This window comes from Chiroxiphia lanceolata, chromosome 19 (genome assembly GCF_009829145.1).
Source record: "Chiroxiphia lanceolata isolate bChiLan1 chromosome 19, bChiLan1.pri, whole genome shotgun sequence".
In the NCBI taxonomy this organism is placed as follows: Eukaryota; Metazoa; Chordata; class Aves; order Passeriformes; family Pipridae; genus Chiroxiphia; species Chiroxiphia lanceolata.
Genome location: NC_045655.1, coordinates 9578746 through 9597620, shown reverse-complemented (window position 1 = coordinate 9597620; position 18875 = coordinate 9578746). Strand labels below are relative to the sequence as shown.

Sequence of the window (18875 nt, the reverse complement as noted above, 5' to 3'; positions counted from 1 at the left end):
TTAAGCATGACTTAAGAAATCATCACTATGCCAGCTCTGCATGCTCGTGATGTGCTGCCCCAAGAGTGCAAACAGTTGAGCTGGCAGAGCTCAGGAGGGAAGGCTGGTGCTGGATCAGTGAACTGATGGGTACAGTTAGTGCAGGTTTTCTGAATTCACGCTCAAAATGTACCTTTAGAAGTTACAGACACCGCAGAGAGAATATTTGCAAGAGCTTGTAGTGCCAGGACCAGGGGGAATGGTTTCAAACTGGCAGAGGGGCAGGTTTAGATTGGATGTTAGGAAGGAATTGAGGCCCTGGCACAGGTTGCCCAGAGAAGCTGTGGCTGCCCCATCCCTGGAAGTGTCCAAGGCCAGGTTGGACGGGGCTTGGAGCAACCTGGGCTAGTGGAAAGTGTCCCTGCCCGTGGCAGGGGATGGGAATGGATGATCTTTAGGGTCCCTTCCCACCCAAACTGTTGTGTGATTCTGTGATTCTACACAGGGACAAATTTCACTGACAGCTGCCCTTCTGATTTTCTTGCTGCAAATCTCCCCTCTCAGCTACTTCTTTGTTTTGAGTTTTTAAAAAAAATGTTCTACCACAAATGTAAATAATTCATTTGTAATTAAATGACTTGTTTCCATGGTTTCATATTTTGCTATGTATGTACAGCCTGCCTCTGAGCCCACAGGTATTTCCTATAAATACCATTTTTCCGATTTGGAATGAATTACTGTAACTTCTGTCTTTCACTCAACCATGTAATTTTGATAACTACCAAACCTAAGAAATTAATCTGCTTGTTATGAGTAAATCATGTACCCATCAAACTGTAGAGAAGGAATCTTCCACCTATTGGCTGAGGGTGAATTTTTTTCATTCTGTAATTGGTTTCTCTATGTGTATTTTGTCTCCTGTGTTGTCTTACATTGGCAATAAATTTCTAACTGTAATTGGTTCTAATGTAGATTTTAATTTTTGTGTGTATGTTGTTTTTCTTCCTGAGAACTTGCAGATATTTTGGAATGAAACTATATTTGCAGTGACTGATGAGAGTAGGAAAGTGATATTGAAGTTTCTAGCAGATGACCCTTTAATAAGATGTATGTAATTGGATAAGACTTGTAACAAATATTGGGCATCTGTTGGGTAACATGGAAATAATGAAGAGAAACAGGAACTGGAAAAAATCTTATATTAGCAAAACCTCTTCAATTTCTGTGATCTAATAGTATGACTGAAACCCAGCCTGAATCCTTTGAGAGAAATGTCCAAAGGAATTCCCAGTTGATTTTATTACTAACCCTCATGTGCAACAGGAGCTGAACCTTCTCTTTTTCCTCTGTATCCTTTAAAAATGTCAGCCATAGCTTTTGAACCTGTTTTAAAATGTTTTTTGCCATCCAAGCCACCCTTTTGATAGGTTGAGACAGGCAGAGAATAATTACTGACAAACCAAACCAAAATAAGCTGTGTTTTCTTGGAATGGAAGGTCTGGAGGCCTCAGGGCAGGAATGGCAAGTGGCTACTGGCTCTTGGTGAGGTTGGAGTCACCCAAAAACCTGGAGAGAAGAGGAGGTGAGAGGCTCATTGCTGTAGAACAACATGAGCTGCTGTTGTCTGAGACTTCCTTCTGACATAATCCCATCCCCTCCTTACACCCTTTGCATCTCCCAGTGGGTCACTGTGAAGGTGCAGATGAAGTAACCTGGTAATCATCTCAACTTTGAAACCTTTCAATTCCCCTGACATAATTCTCCAATCAGGATTGTGTCCAAACAGGTATTAAAGGAAGTTTATTTCTTTTAGTTTAGCACTTAGGATATGGCTCTGTTCATATTTCAAACAGCTTGTTCAGTGTCATCCTGGCCTCACTCCCTCCCATCCTGAAGAAAAATAAACACCCTCTTTTGGCAATAATGGAATTAGTGTGTGGATTTTGTTTGCTGGCAAGTAAGGTTCATTAATTTTGTTAGCGTGTTATAAGGTTTCTCAAACATGACTGAAAGCCTGGACTTAAATTCAAAATATACCAAAATACTTAATGTTCAGCTCTTGGCACTCAGAGCTGGCATTTCACTTGCTGTATTTGTGTCCCTTACAAATCATACTCCAAGGAAATGTTTTGGTTTAGGGCCACCAGTAGCTTGGTATCATTAAACTGCGAAATAAAGCACCGAGAAAAACAAGCTGTAACATTAGGAATAAAATAGTCTGTGTTGTTTCTAAAGAGATGGTAAAACCTCAGAGCTGTACTAGGGGGTGCTCTCTGTATTCCATCAGTTTTCCACGCTTGGAGCCACGAGTGGGTTCAGCCTTTGCTTTGAAGCAGCACAGGCAGCGTTGAATTGACCGTGTGGGTGATTTAACGTGAGGTGAAGGATTAGGAGAACACACGAGTCTTTGGACATTTGTCTTCAGTGTGTTGGGCATCTCCTGACCCAACAATAAAGTTTTCAGCTTGGTTGGCAGCGAGGGGCAGCTCTGCCCACGGCAGCTCCCAGGGCTGGTCCTGAGCTCGGTGGATGGAGCTGAGCTGGAAGGAGTTGGTGTGTGGTGGTGACTTGGCTCGTAAGAGCAAAGCCAGTGCAATTTATCTTGGTGTAAAGGAGATTTACTCATTGAGGACCTCATCATTTTTCTGTGCTGCACGATGGCACTGTGGCAGACTGTGTCTCACCGTGATTTTCCAGGAGCTCTTTGCTTTCTGTTGGGGTCCAGAATTCCAGCTGTATTACAAACCAAAATACAGTCCAGCAGCTGCATTCTGGAGATGGGTTTCATTTCGTAGCCTGTCATTTCATCCAGCCTTAAAATATGAACAGCCTGTGCTGCTTCCTACTGCTCTCTTTCCCAGCCCTTTATTTTGTGCTGGGTGATACATCAAGCTGAAGGCAGCTGCTTTGTTTAAGGCATCCCATTTCTGCAATTGGGGTCACTGCTGAATTAGTTGAAAAAATCTGAAGAACTGTTCACAAAAAAATAAAAAACAACAGTGCTGGGCTTTCCTATTGTTCTTTAATTGTTAGAGCTGTGCTGTTCCTTGCTGATGTGCTTGTACACAGCTCCAGAGCAGATTAGAGCAGCCCCCAGAGGGGTTTTGTGGCTGGAGTACAACGTGTTAACAGCAGCAGGTTTTTAAAGTAAAGTGAATTCCACCTGCAGAAGTGATATAAAAAGTCTGTGCTTGTGGGTCACCTTTTTTGCTGGTACAAACTCTCGAAATAGCCATTCCAGCACCGTTTTTGAGAGATGACTTCTGGGTTATTATTCATTTATAAAGTGGGACACCTCAAAGGAGGAAGATTAATGGGTTTGTGAAATCGTAAAAATGACTTTACATAAAAATGGTGATCTCTGTCTTTTAAAAAGTATGTAATTAACAAGTAGATTGAAACAGAGTTGAATACTTCATATTGCATTAAATACTTTAATATTTTTGAATGCTTCCTCAGTTTGGCAAACTCTGTGCTGCAGTTTTAGCAGAATAAACAGTGTCATATACCTTATTTTTGCTGTAATGGAAGGCAGAAATGACAAATCTGGTATAATACATATCTGAATATGGTATTCAGACAGATATGAATATATTATGTGAGGTATTTTACTAAATCCAAACTCCTTTTGAAATGTTTTACATATATCTGCAGGTATATATTTATACTTTTATCCCACAGGTCTGCCAGAGTTGTTTGGGTAAATGTAAATGTATATTCCTTCCCTGCCAGGCACAGGCTGTATTTGCACACTGTTGTAGTGCTTGCAAAGCCAGCTTACCAACCACATCCATCTGTTTTCTACTTAGTGTAAAGGAGTTAATGACCTGAGTAGTTAAGACTGTCCAGACGATCTGTATAATCCTTTCTCACAAATAAGATAGTGTTGCACTTAACTATTACTTTATCTTAGATTTAAAAAAAAAAAAATAAACAGCAAAGGTCTCATTTCTGTCCTGGACCTGACTTTTTTATTCTAAATGAACTCGACCAAATGGGAAAAAAAAAATCTGCGTCAAGGTCAGACATATGAATTTGAGATTATGCAGGCCCGTTATTGGTGAGTAGACTTGGAGCTTAGAAGTAGAAATCAGCCCTAATTTATCAATATTGATTTGTTGTAGTCTCTAGAGCTTGATTCCAGGGGAGGTTTGTGGAGGTAGTTTGAGTTTTGCAGAGTCTGCAGTGAAAATAAAGGCGATCCTTGAGGTGAGCAACGTGCCCAGATTAGTGCTGGGAAGGTGCTGTGTGACCTGCTGTTACACAAGAGCTTTAGGAAGCTTAGTAACGGGTTAAGGTGATGGGGAGAGAGGGTTGTTTTCCTTCCTAAGGTTGTTTCCTCCCGAGCCTGGAACAGACTTGCTGGTTTAGTCAGGAAAGAGTTGTAAATGCCAAGTGGAAGGGTTGCATGGAGCAGTTGTGAGTGTCAGCCTGGCTACTCCCCTGAGACAGCACTTTCTGCTGCAGGGGGTGAAACACTGGCAGAAAAACAAGCTGATGTGTTATAAATTATGCATGTTGAAAAAGTTACAGTAATGCAAGTTTTAAGAATTTAAAAATTCCCCCTGGATTCAGGATTGCAGTAACAGTCACTGCTTCTGACTTGTGTTTGGGTTGTAATCTACAGCCTTGCTTATATTTAAGAGAACAGGGGTTTTCATTATATTTGTACAAGTTATAATATGTTCAGAAAAGGAGAAAGGCAAGTATTGCTGCATCCTATATCTTATATTGTTACTCTTCTTGTTCTGGAAATATTCCCTGTTGCTGAGTTTAATCTATTTCTAGTAAATGTATTTAAATATACTGCTTGTTTAAATAACAAATGGAGTCGGCATTTCATCAATTAGTCTATTTTGAGGAGGTAATACCCTATTTCTGTTTGTTGTGATTGCTATATTTAATCTTAGCATGAACTAACACGTGCCATGTGACACATTCATTCATTGCTCGGTGGTGTGCAGGAAACACCAGCCAGGCAGTGATATGGGCCCCTTGGGGAAATTCTGTGGCCTCTCTGAAAATGCAAAGCATGTGAAACAGCAACACAACAATTACTCCCTGCTCTGAGCTCCCGTGGGGGCCCTGAAAGTCCTCTGGTCCTCTGAGAATAACACAGAGAGGGTTTTGCCCTTCTTACACTTCTGTGGTAGCTCCTCAGTCCGGTCCCGAATCAATTCTTGTTTAAAACCCAAAAGCAGAAGCCCAACAACAAATATTGAGTGTACACCCAGTTGTTTCCCTGTTGCTGCCAATGGGGCCTCTCTGGCTGCTTCCTTTGGAAGGATCAATACTTGAAACCTGGAAACAAATTATGTAGCAAAATCCATGTACCTGTTGTGGTTGGGCAGCTAAGAATGGTGTGACAGTGGAGCCACAACTTCACAGATCACAGAATCGAGTAAGTTGGAGAAGACCTCTGAGATCATCGAGCCCACACAATTTTTACAGTGGTTAATACTTTATAAATTCATCATTTAAGTTGGGAGAATAGTCTTGAGCACCAGCACATCACGATACAGTTTGGTGGGAACGGTGGCGTTTGTTCAAAGGTTGGACTTGATTCTCTTGGTGATCTTTTCCAACCTCAATAATTCTATCGTTGCAAAAATGAGTCAAAGATGACTTGAGAAAAACCCTCACTTATTTCTCTATAGTTGGTAACTGGCTGTTCAGTTTGACTCTGAGGAATGTATTCTCTCCACCCTTTGGGTTTGCACCTTAATTTGTCTTACTGAGCACATGAATACTGTGGTGTAGTAGAGGTCTATTGGAAAGGCTCATCTAATCTGTTGGTTTTCTTCCAAAAGGGGGAGTATACAAGTGATTTAAAAAAAAAAAATAATCTGTTGACCATTTTTAATAATTCCCAAATGCATATGACTTTTGTCTTGATATTTTTCCTTGGAATGCTTGTGGTTATGGAGCTCCTCAGAGATATGGCTAAATGATGTGTGGGTAACTGGGGCTCAGCAATGGCTTTTCTTCTTTATGGATCATCTAATAGAGGAGATTGCTTCTATTTCTCTTATTTATCATTGTAATATCTCATTTCTGTCTCATCCCTCCGTGTCATACATGAAAGCAACTCAAAACAGTATTTCTGGGCAGATGACTCTAACCCAACAATATATCACAATAACCTTTGCACATCACATAATTTAGAAAACAGCTGGAAATTTACAGCAGCCTTGTAACTCTAAGTGATGACAACACATATATATTGTTAATAACAACCTGTTTTTCTCAGCATTGTGCCTGGACAGAACAGTGTTGAATAGAATGAATTGCCCTCCATTATGTACCATCAATCCTACAAGTCCTGTCGTGCATCTTCTGCTTGTTTGCTTTGAGAATGCCCTGAGTACTCCTTCCCACATTCTCCCTTGTTTTCCTGCTGTCCATTTAGCATTTTGTGCTCTCTGCAGCACTGCTGGGAGAGTGGAGGGCAGGGAGCAGCCTGGTGGGTGCCACATGCCAGCAGAGAGCCAGTAGTTGGTCTGTTTTTGCAACACAAGACCTGTTTTGTTCTCTCCGTCCCTCCCTGGGCTGCAGGGAGAGGGTTTGTCTCCAGCAAGCCCAAAGGACTGAAGCTCACATCCATATTATATATATATATGTATATACATTCACAGATTAAAATCATGCTGTCAAAGCATGAACAGACCTCAATAATTTTCTTTTTAATTTTAGCTGTCAGCCTCGAGATGCCACTTTGCTCTTGAGCTGCTCTGCACAGCCTGTGCCAGCTCCCTTCGACTGGGATCATGTTAAAATGTAAAGCAACACGTTTCCTGGCAGTCTCTGCAAAGCAGTGCAATATAACCTTCATTACATGAAGATGGTGAATGTAATGTGACTTCTTAACAGCTGCAATAAAGTGATGTGAAGCTCTTTAACATCTTTTCAAAACAAGTAACTAGTGAGAGGTTATTTTTCATCTCTACTGCTAAAAAAAATGACATGTTATTTTAAGCAGATGACATTTTGTTTGCACTTATCTGAACTAAGTAAATCTTTACATGAAACCTCCAGATCTGTGTTGCTTTGTGAAATAAAGAAAACTTGAAAAACTGCTGCTCAAATACACTCTAATGGCTGGATTTCAACATGAAAATTTGGATGTTAAATTTTATGTATGGAAATGACAGCTGCTAACAAGGGATTTCAGTTCACCCTTGTTCTTTCCCCTTTAGATTTATGAGTCCATGAGAGTTGCCTATTCCATTGTTTATTTTTATGTCAAACTATTTGGTTCTCATTTGAGTATTCTCAGAAGATGAGAGAGAGCTGATGCATTTGGATCACTTACTAAGGAACTGAGTTCTTTGGAGATAAATAAACCATTACAAATGAGAAATAAGGGGAAAAGAGTTTGTACAGCCTGTGTTCAGGTGCCCACGTTAGTCAGTCTATTATTAGGCTGAGCAGAAGTTCAGTTTTAAGAGCTCAGTAGTGAACATTGATAATCAAAGCCTTAGGAAGTGACTGGGTTTGAGGTGCAGCCCAAAGTCCAAAAGGACAAATCTCTCTGGTTTACTTATTTTGGCAGCTGAATTGTAATTTCATTTCATTTCCAAGGAAGTTAACAGCTAAAGTTCAGAGCCACGGAATGAGGCTGTGGAAAACAGTGGCACTGTTCTTCCTACGTATTTATCTTGATGCTTATATGGAATTTAAAACAAGGTCGACATTGTCTCTGGTTGAATGAGTTCCTTATCGTGCAGTGAGATGCTGCCAGCTCAGAGATAAGATGTGACTATGGTGTTTCATAAATCCTGCCCAAAAGAATTGCCCAAATATGCAGAGTTTCCATAACATACGTTGCTGAATAAAGGCAGAGTTGGAGTAGCCACTTTAAGGTCCTAATTTGAACAGCAAGCTGTGTTCTACAAGTTTTCTGGATGTTCCCATAGTATTTCTCAGAACTTTTGCATAAATTATCACATTATATTTTGCAACTGTATGATCACTGCATACAAAAGTAATTAGTTAACTCCTTTGTTTTCTGAAGGATATACCAAGATTATTTTTCCTGCATGTGATTTATTCCTGCAAACACAAATCAGTCTATTGTCTTTGAGAGTGGAAGGTTTGGAACCAAAAACATCATTTGAAAGTAAAACATGTTTCAGCTGCAAGTAATATTAATGGTAATTGCCACTTAGTGATCTTCCAGTTGGTAGAAACAAACCATCAAAATGATAATTGTAGGATTCATTGGGATTTAGATTGATTAACAAACCAGACGACCGAGTGGGCAGCAGACACTGAGCCAGAACTCTGGCTCATGTCAAGTCGGCAGAGCTTATCTGGAATCAGTGGAGCAAAGCCCACTTCATTCCCCTTGCCCAAAGAATAAACATATGCCATGTCAGAAATAGAACAGTTGGAAACAATTGCTGCATGGGATACTGATGGAAAAGAGCTGGAGAGAGACAGAAGGGTGATTAGAGTTCTTTAAAGCTGGACTGGGGGATGTGAACGAGGCCGGCCTGGCATTAGGGTGGAATTGTGGTTGGACCCTGCAGTGACAGGCAGGGCACTTGAAAGCAGCTTTCTCAACTCTTCATTAGGTGAAATCAAGTCATAGACATTTTAAGTGGGAAAGAGAACTGTTAAAGTTGCCTGGTGAAGTGAGCTCTTCAGAACAATTGAGATGATTTATTACGTTTTCCTCCGAAGTTGAGGAAATTCCGTGTTTGCAATTGTCAGTTAATTCAAGTCTATTTTATTCTTTAGAAGTGTCCTTTGAAATAATGTATTTTTAGATGTTGGAAATACAAAATTCGAAGTATACAGGGAATGCATTATCTGTAAAGAAACTGTGAATTACTTCTGCATCTCTTCATTCTGCTCTCCTGACTCATCACTGCTTGATGCCACAGTGTTTAGTACCAGAGTTTCTCAGTCTCAAATCTCAATTGTTCTGTTTTGTTGAAATGTGGACCAGCTTTGAAATACCTGAACTAAGCTTAACATTAAGAAAGAGCCCATGGTGAGGGCGAAAAGCTGAAATACTGACTTCTTAAAGTAAGCACACTCAAGCAAATTGTTCTTTTTATGTGGTTTGGAGGTACCTGTCTGGGACAACCTATAGCCTCAGTTCCATGGCATAGTTAAATTAAAATAAGCTTTTCTTATCTCACGAAGAAAAAGTTCTTTGGGATCATTCATAAATATTAAATGGCATTCATATTGCAATCAGGAGGTCATTTTCTTTTCCCATTATCTCCTGCCATCCTGTGATATGAGAACACTCTGTTCTCTACAACAGGCTTCACTCAGAGCTTTGGTTCCTCACAGAAATAATTAACTAGTAAAGACATTGGATAGAGACCTTCACCAAGGCATTCAGGTGAACAAATCTCACACCCAAGGATGGGTTTCATTCCATCTTAACATTCCTGGATTCTGCCTCCTGCTCTTGCTGAGTGCACATTGACAGTCCCTGTGGCAGGGATTTAGATTCAGGAAATGTGGCTTCACAGAATTGTCATCCCACACTATATTCAAACCCCGTGGGCTGCTTTAAACATTAAAAATGTATCATTGTATAGAGTCTTTTGTTTTTTAAATGTGCATGCTTATCTCCTCTTTCATTATAGTGTTTACTTGGTGTCTTGTATCTTACTTAACACGAGGCTCTGCTTTCTTTCGTTGACTTACAGGTGAAATATTTGACTTGAAGTTTTATTTCTTCAGTAATTATATTTATTAGAAAAGATTAAAAAAACCAAAACAACACTGCCAAACCTGTGCCATTCTAACTGTTGGTTTCCCTTTCTTTTTTCTTTTTACCAGTTTGCTGTTTTGTGGTTCATAAGAGGTGCCATGAGTTCGTTACCTTCTCTTGTCCTGGGGCTGACAAGGGGCCCGACACTGATGTGAGTACTCGCATTTAATACATTGTTTTACACAGTTTGATGTTGTTATACCCACGAGACTAAATGACAAACAGCATCAATATGTTCTTTATGGCAGGTAATTGAGTGTTTTTTTTACGGTTCTGAGGCAAATATTTGTGGAGATCTATTTTTGATAAGAAAAGTAAGAATGAATGTGTGACCAGGAACGGTGTCCTCGGAACGTGACAACCCTGAGGTGTTTACCCAGGCATGAAGTCAGCATTTGATTTTGTTTGCTTTCTGTGGGGTGTATTTGATGTTAACAATTCCCAGGAAAGGCTCTGAGGCATTTTCTGAGCTTTCTTTGTATCCATCTTATCTCAAGGTGTATCTTCTGAGCTGTCTCTGGTCCTTGTCTCTCTGCACACAAGGATCTACAGCTCCAATTAAATGATAGTTTAATCTCGAGCCAGCTGGCTTATCTAAGTTTTTTTTAAGAATTATTGTCATGTTTGAGCCAGTCTGGCAGTCTGGATACACCCATTGCATCCTGCTCTGTCAGTACTTCTCTGTACATGTTGCATTTTTGGTCAACAACCAGTTCTTCCTTTCAACACCTCAGCCTACACGGGGAGACACGTGTGCAGGACCTTGGTGTCACCTGCTGAAATAATGAACTCATCTTGTTTGTTCACAGAAAAATAACAATTTCTTTGGGGTTTATAAATTCCACTTTACAGTGAAGTAATTTAACATCTGCTTATGGGAACAATGCATTCCAAGTGTTCTTTGTCTGAAAGGCTCTGTTTTGTTTCTTATATTCATGCTCTAGATTGTAGGCTATTATCTGCTCTGATGAGATGCACCAGAAGACTTGTCTTGCTAGGTTTTAATGAGCTTCTCATGAATTGTTTCAATATTCCAGCCATGAGGGCAGCCAGCAATATATGGGCAGAAGCCACAAGGGGTTTTGGAAAATTTCAGATATTTAAAAAGTTCTCTCATTTTTAAATTTAAATACAGGGACGTGTCGAAGGACTGAGAAGAATTTTTAGAAGCTGAATTTTAAAATATTTTACATGATGAAATTTGGGTGCATAAGAAAAGTGCTTAAGTTAGGAGTGTAGTTACCTTGCTCAGGTTCTCCTGTTCTAGTTTTAACTTAGTGCTCAGTTGTGATTTAAGTTGTTAATTAAAGTTGCTGTTGATGAACAGTTTTAGTGGTGACACTCATGAGTAGCTCTGCTGTGTCTCTAATGAATGATTTGTCTCTTGAAAGAGTTCCTGATGGTTTTTATTTTTTCAAGATGGGTTCTTCGGGGTTTTCACCCACAGTTCAGAAATGAGAACACACATTTGTGTGTGAGACCATTTAATTTTATCGTGGATCTCTTCATGGTTATAGAATCTGTTCTGTGACAGGTTGTTAATAGTCTTTAATATTGCTGGTGCATTTTGTGATTTGGTTTTTGGCCTTGGTGATTAAATAAATCAGTCTAATGCCTTATTTTGGTATTTGGGTTACCAAATGATAATTTTCAATATTTACACAGAAGCAATAGCTGAAAAACACTTTGAAGATTAAAAGCAATCAGAAAATAAATATGTTTTATTGAAATTGTGCTACATTAGTGGGTCCTATTACACAAAGAGGATTGGAGAATGTTATACTTTAATTTACTGAAATGTTTGACTATAATGTCAACCCTTTTAAAATTCAGAAACTTATTCCTACCCCAATCACTGCAAGCTTTGTTCTGAAATGTAGTGTGCTATAAAGCTTATCATAATATTTAGCAGAGTTTTAAATATTAAAACATCCTTTCCTAAATTACTTCATGCAGGTGCACAATTAATTTGTGTACTCAAATTCTCCACTGACTTTGCATGATGTAACCTTTCCATTTATTGTGAGAGTAATAGTTTTATTAATAAAATTAATCTTCCAGAGTAATAATTATATAATAATATTTATCTTGTATTAAGATATTGTTACATTATTGTGCTCTGTACTTTTAATATAAATGAGGCAATCCTTACAAATACATCATTAGAATAATTGTCAGTTAAATTTATTTAATAATAATAGAATCACAGAATGGTTTGGGTTGGGAGGGACCTTAAAGATCACCTAATTCCACCCCCCTGCCATGGGCAGTGACACCTTCCACTAGCCCAGGTTGCTCCAAGCCCCATCCAACCTGGCCTTGGACACTTCCAGGGATGGGGCAGCCACAGCTTCTCTGGGCTAGGGCCTCACCACCCTCCCAGGGAAGAATTCCTTCTCAATATCCAATCTAAACCTGCCCTCCTTCAGTTCAAAACCATTCCCCTTGTCCTGACACTCCAGACCCTTGTCAGAAGGAGAACCTGCAGCCTGGCAGGGAGGTGGGTGCCCCACCATGGATGGCAGTCAAGGTTAGAATACAAAATATTTCCATATACAAAACATTTCCCACTCAGAAGCAAAACTGCCTTCAGCCCTCAGGGGAGGCATTTCTTGCAGGTGAGTGTTCCCAGCCATCCCTGCTGAGGCCTGAGGGATCTGGGGCACGAGATCAAGGATTCATCTCTGGATTTGCCTTGAGAGAGGTGCCTCGGGGATGGGCAGAGGTTCATTAGTTGTCAGACTCCAAAGGGCAAAACCCCTGTAATTTTTAGGAACTCCCCTCTGATTTCCATGAAAGCTCAGTGTGTTCCTGTGGATGAAGGGTGAGATCAAAGTATATCTTTAAAATAATGCTCTTCTGAAAGAGAGAATTGAACTGCTTAAAAAAATTAATTGTGTGCAGAGAGATTTCTCTCGTGGAGTTGGTTTCAAAACTCTTGGTAACATTATTTGGCTGCAGCAATCTCCTGCAGGAAGTGGAAGCTCCACTGGCGGTTCCGTAATTTTTTAAATACATTTAAGTGTTGCAACAAAAATGATTTTTGAATTTCTGAATATTTAAATGCAGTCATTCAGGAAACAGGAGGGATTTCAGACTCTGGTATCCACAGACCTTGTCTTCCTTCCCAACCCTTTTTACATGCCAAGCATTTCATACACTGACTCCTCAGCTGTATAAAAGCCCTGTGGTCTCTATCATGCCAAAAATGGTGGTGTACAAATACTGTCCCCTTGTGTAACATTTTTACTTCCTACAGCATTCTGTTGTTGTGAAAGAGGGAATAAATTATTTTTATTACCTGAAAATTGCATGCTTTAATAAAGGTGAACGTAAAAGAGGAAAGCTTAAAATGAGCCTCTTTTTGCTTTCCTCAGACTCACCAAAATGTGAGGTTGAAAGGTCCATGTTTGTGCCAAAAGGAAAATAATACTTGGAATAAAGTGGTCATCCTCGACTAGCATTGAAATGATGGTGTCTGGGGAACAATATCCTGTTTCAGTGAAATAGGAATTCACACAATCAAGAAACATTTCCTTAATGCTTGGCAGGGTGTGAGCTCCGGTGTCTCAGCAAAACAGCAGCTCAGGAAGTTGTTTTCCTGCTATCTAATGGCTCTCTGGGGTTGGAATAGAAATTATTCATCTCCTTTTTTGTGGTGATGCTGCTGAGGACAATTTAACAGCTCCTGCTGCTGGTGTCCTTCGAAGTCACAGGAAGGATCATCACCAGTTCAGATCCTTGCTTTTGGAAGACACTTGGTGTCCATAAAACCATCTTAGGCCATCGATGAAACACTTTAGAACTTGAGTAAATTAGTGAAAAAAACATAAGAGCAGCCTCAAAAGTTGACTGATGCTGTAAGAAGCTTTAAGACATGTTTAGTGTTAAGGAATAACTAGGCAAGTTTCTTTCAAAAAGGATGTTTTAAAATGGAGAGTTAAATATTTGTTAATGGAATGCAGTGACCAGGAGGTGTCTTTGAATTGCTTGTAATATATTAAAATATTTCTAATTTCATACTACATATAATTAAAAAACAAAACAGAAGACCACCAGTAATTTAGAATAGTGTTTGACTGTATTATACTTTTCAGTACAAGACTATAAGACTTGGTGTGCCCAAGAACTCAAGAGGTCGTGGCCTCTGGATCAGCACTATTTGCCTTTCAGGTTATAATAATAGAGAATCCAAAGGAGGTTTATGAGCAAAATACATAGAAATTAAAAAGCGAAAATATTCTTAATGAGAGCAAGCGAGTGTTCAGTCAAAGGATATGAACTCTGACTGTGCTTAGTGAGTTCTTAGTATTTTAAGGACCTGGGAGGGAATGAATTGGGAAGCTCCAGATGTGTGCTGACGCAAAATGAACCAGCAGAGCCCTCTCATCCCATTTGCAGGGTAAGTGACCTCATGGATGTCAGAGGTGACAGATATGGAGAAGATTTTCAAGTCTATAAGCTTCTTGATACCGAAATTATTTGGGAGCTTTATTATCTTAAGCACATTGGAAGGCTCAGTCTAAATTTGAACAACTGTGAGGTTCTGTGGGATGCTGCAGGAGTTGGGTGTTTTCATCAGTGGGTTGGATATTGGGATGATGCAGCTCTAGAGTACAATATTTCAGGGTTTTTTCATGTATTAAGCTACAATTTATTAGAATAAATTAAAAAAAAAAATCACAATTCAGAGGGGAAGAAAACAAATTATGTGAACTGGTGGTGAAGGCTGTGGTGCAGGAGAAACTGGAGCAGGTCTTTTAGGGGGTCATAAACTCACTGCTGGCCAGCAGTGCCCCAACCATACAAAGATTAGGATTTTCCTGCAAGGATATGTTAGAAATTACTATTCCATTTTTCAGTGGGCTGTTTTATGCAGAATTGTGCAGCTCTTCATTCGGAATTTGGAAAAGAACTAAAATGTTAAAGGCCTTTAAAACATGACTTCGAATATTTTCCTTGTCTCTTAAGCTCTCACCAGGTCTTGAACAGGCAGCTTGTGGCAGGGGAGAATTAACTCCATGACAGTGAAGATTTCTAGCTGTGTGATGGGGAGCTGCTGCAATGAGTTACCAAAGGAAGAAATTAGGATTTTTGTGTTGGGGTTTCTCCATGCAGTGCTGCAGATATTGCCTGTGCTCTGGGAGGGCTGGGGGGAGATGTGACACGAGCCCTGGGAGGCTCCACCTCGCTTTTCATTTGATGGTTTCTGCGGTTTTAGGGTTGGGAGGAGAAAGACTGACCCTCCAAATTTCAGATGCTGGGGGGGCAGTGGGAAATGTTAATTTGTAAATGATAACCTATATTGTGACAGCAGTGGGCTTGGGTTTGGCCTCAGGCTTGGAGCAGTGCTGATACCCACATTTACTGCAGTATTACACTGTCATTTATAGCCGTGGCTGGGAGATGAATGATTTGAAGGATCACCTCTGTGCTAAGCAGGAATAAATGAATATAATTAGGCTGACCTGGAGGGTTTAGTTGCCTTGACCAGATTTCTTTCTCTGTTCAGTTCCAGGTAATGCTGAAATCTTTCTTTTTTTTTTTTTTTTTAAATTTTTTTCCCCACTGGCCTTTAATCCTGCTCCCAGATTATGTTTACATGTAGGAAGCTGGTTTCAGAGTGAAAAAAGAGAGTTGCTTTACTGGTCTAGGGAATTGAAAAAGAAGGAAAAAAAAAGCAAACCCCAAACCAAATTCATGGAAAGAAAAGGCAGTAACTGGAAGCACAGTATTAAGACTTACTGTAGAACTAGTTAAAAAGGGATTTTAATCAGAAAGCTTTGCAGTCTTTTCCCAAGGATAATGAAATGCAGCAGCAGGACTTGACTGATTTGCTTTTAACCCTTTGGTTGTTTTTATTGTGAAAAGCAACTCTTGTCAATGTTGGACATCATGAGAGACAGAGCAACAACAAACATAATTTAGTAAAATATTACAGAATCGTTTAGGTTGGAAAATACTTTAAGGATCATCAATTCCAACCATATGCCAGTAAGGTTTAGGGGTTTTTTTAATTGCTAATCTGAATTTTGAATAATAGGCAATCTTTTCCCAGAAATCTTTTCTTTTTAATGAAAATAAAAACCTTCTCACTTCGTCACAAAAGATACACAAAGGCAGGAAGATCTGGCAAGATACAGTTCACTGCTTGCCAGATTAACAGAAATGTTCTCTTGAAAAGAAGCTTCTATGAATTTTTGGAAGTGATTCTTAAACAGCTCTGATGCAATAAATTTTCAAGTTTTCATTGTACACCCCAAACAACGAAAATATAAAGCCCCCTCTATTTACAAATTGAGATACCAACTCAATGTGTTTGTGTGTCTGAGTTTTCTAATTATGAAAATTATTAATCACGTTGACTGTGTTTGCAATAGGCATTATTAGATGGAGGCAGGAGGTAATATTCTTATTATAAAACATCTATGATGCAAACATACTCTTGTCAAAATATGATATTCCTTACTATATTACTGCTCCCCTTTCCCCAAAAGTTAGTCCTAGGCTGCCAAAATCAACGAGATCATGGTCAGTGCAGCAAGTTTACAGAGAAATAAAGGTTTCATGCTCGTGGTCACCATATGTCACCCTCTCCACCTTCTGTTCCTGCCCGGTTGCCAGGCACTGCCAGTGCTTGGGAATGAGCTCCTCACCTGCTGTGGGTGCTCAGTGCCCGTGCCCAGCGTGTTTCCTGATCCCCCCATTCCTCCAGGGATGCTTGGATTGCTCCTCCCTGCCTGCACAGGGCTCTTCATGGCACTGCTCCCCCAAATGCCTTCCTTTAAGGAGCTGGAAGCAGCTTCACGGGTTACTTGAAAGCAGCTCTTGTACTGGAATGTGTTTGCATTTATCATCTCCTGGGAGAACATTTGTACCTTCTATTCCTAAATTAAAGCACAGACTCCTTTTTATTGCAGCTGAAATGGCTTTTAGCTACGGTGAATGAACCTCAGTAAAAACAGAATTAAATTACGGAGGAGCAGGTTCATGAACTTTTATAAGTACTTGTAATTCCCACCCTTTCCCTTTGCCCTGTAATGCAATCTCCAAATGGACTCTCTGTCCATCTGCAGAAGGTGCATGGAAAAACTTTCACTGCAGTCTTGAAAGGAGCTGAGTGAATGCTCTCCTTGCACACCTACAGGTAGGAAATCCGTGGGGGGTGGCTGCCCACACACAGCATGGGACTCTTGTTCAGCTCTTCCACTGCAGCCCTTGAGTTTTTCAGTTCATGGGCTTGGTGTGGCACCAGGTGTGGAGTTTAACTGGTGTTTTGTTGTAGTCTCTGAGCTTTGAAAGTTCACAGCTTTTCAAATCTTTTTCTTATAAATAATGTTTTTTATTTTCCCAATCCAGAACAGCACAAATGCAGAATAACATAAAAGTTAGACTTTATATTTTTATTTTCTAGGCATTTGCTCTACAATATACACTGAAACATAGGTGATCTTGGTAAGAGTTAATCATTGAGCAGAGTTCTGCTGAGAGTTAGGAGATGTATATAAATGATGAACCTAAAAATATCTGTGATTTTCATAAGTTAGCACTGCAGAACAATTAGGCAGTGGTACTATAAAAGGAGAACTCTCAGCAAAGTTATTCCCAGCAGTAAAAAGAAATCTTTCCATAGGGATCCAGTTTTAGTGGCAGTAACTCCAATGGCTGCAGCGACTGCTGGGTGCTGATTTCACCACCAAAATTCTCCCTGATTCCCCAAATTGAAGCTGACATTGTTCCAACAGCCTTTACTTTCCAGTTGTTAGGAGTATATTGAGTTGGGCAGTATAAGTTGAATTCAATTATTTCCTTGTCAGCTTATATTTACCCTTGGCAAAAATCCCTTGTGTCAATCTTTATAATCTGTATGTAAATGTGATGACATGATATTGAGGTTTGGGGGGGGGAGAATGCTTAAGAATTACTAATAATCTGCTTTGTTACATGAGATACCACGTGCAAAATGTACCATGGACATTTCTATCAGGCTCCACCCCCACAATCACGTGGCTTTTAAAATTAAAAAGTGATTATGGCACACTGAACTTATTAGCTGGAAGAGATATCAACAGTCACAGACCACTGAGAGAACCTTGCAGGATGCTGGTTGTTTTTAGCACTGTCTGTTTGTTGAGGTGGCGGTTCTGAGGCCAAAATTAGATGAGATCTTAATTTGGAATAAAAGGCGTGGGCTAATTTGCAAAGCTCTGTAAATTCCATATGCCACAAATAATTCTGGTGTGTCACCAGAGATGCACCTATCCCTGAATTCCTGGGGGCTCTGTCCTTGAGGTGCCGGGACAAGTTTTCCCATCACTGCTGAGTTAAACTGGTGTAGCCTCAGATTTTTGATATAAATCCCACAACTCCAGTGAACACCTCAGGGGGTGGGGAGAAAAGAACAACTTGTACTTAGAGGAGAGAGCAAGTTTCTTTCATCCAGGTTTTTTTTGACCCTGGAACAGAGTGATGAAAGAGAGAGAGGAAAAGCAAGGAGTGGAGGTGGAGGCACATCCTGACTGGGAAGGGAGCAGCTGCCATCCTTGGCCATTTGAGCTCCATTTGTCTGGTCCTGGAAGAGTTTTGTTTCATTCTTGGCTGTGCTCTTTGTTAATTTTCACTGTCCATTATTGGGGTTAAAGTCTGAAGAGATCCAGATAGTTCACAGACTTTTCTTCGGCCTTTGGAAAAGATAGGATTTGTCTTCAGGTAGCCAGTGGTCTCAGGGAACATGAATTAGGTGTTGTCCTTGGCACAAAATATTCTCTCGTTTTATAATTGATTTTTATATCAGCCTAATGAAACTTGGTGCAAAGAGATTTTAAACCAGTGGTGAAAAACAAAATCCTGATGCTTCTGTTGAAGTAACACTATGACAATCATGTTTCCTTCCATAATTTGATTTTTGCTGTTCCCTTGCAAATCAGTTAACTGTAGCATGGCCTGGGTAGTTAATGAAACTCAGTCCTTAAAGTATCAGTGATCATTGACTGAGCTTCTAAAGTAAAAGTAAAATCATATCATGTATTCTGGTAATGAGAACTTAACAGATAGAAGAGTTAGAGATTGATTTATTCAGCTTCCCCTTTGTCCCCATGAGAAGGGTACCTGCTGAACTGAGGCAGGAAAGAAATGTCTGTGTTGGGGGAACCATTGTAAT

At 39.9% G+C, this 18875-nt stretch overlaps 1 protein-coding gene across 1 annotated transcript in view; it reads left to right on the top strand.

Annotated features, from left to right (window-relative positions):
• The window catches only part of PRKCA (protein kinase C alpha), a 145652-nt gene that overhangs the window by 47223 nt on the left and 79554 nt on the right, over positions 1 to 18875 (top strand). The window contains 1 exon segment of the mRNA XM_032706569.1: positions 9784 to 9866. Within this exon segment, the coding sequence (XP_032562460.1) occupies positions 9784 to 9866 (83 nt within the window).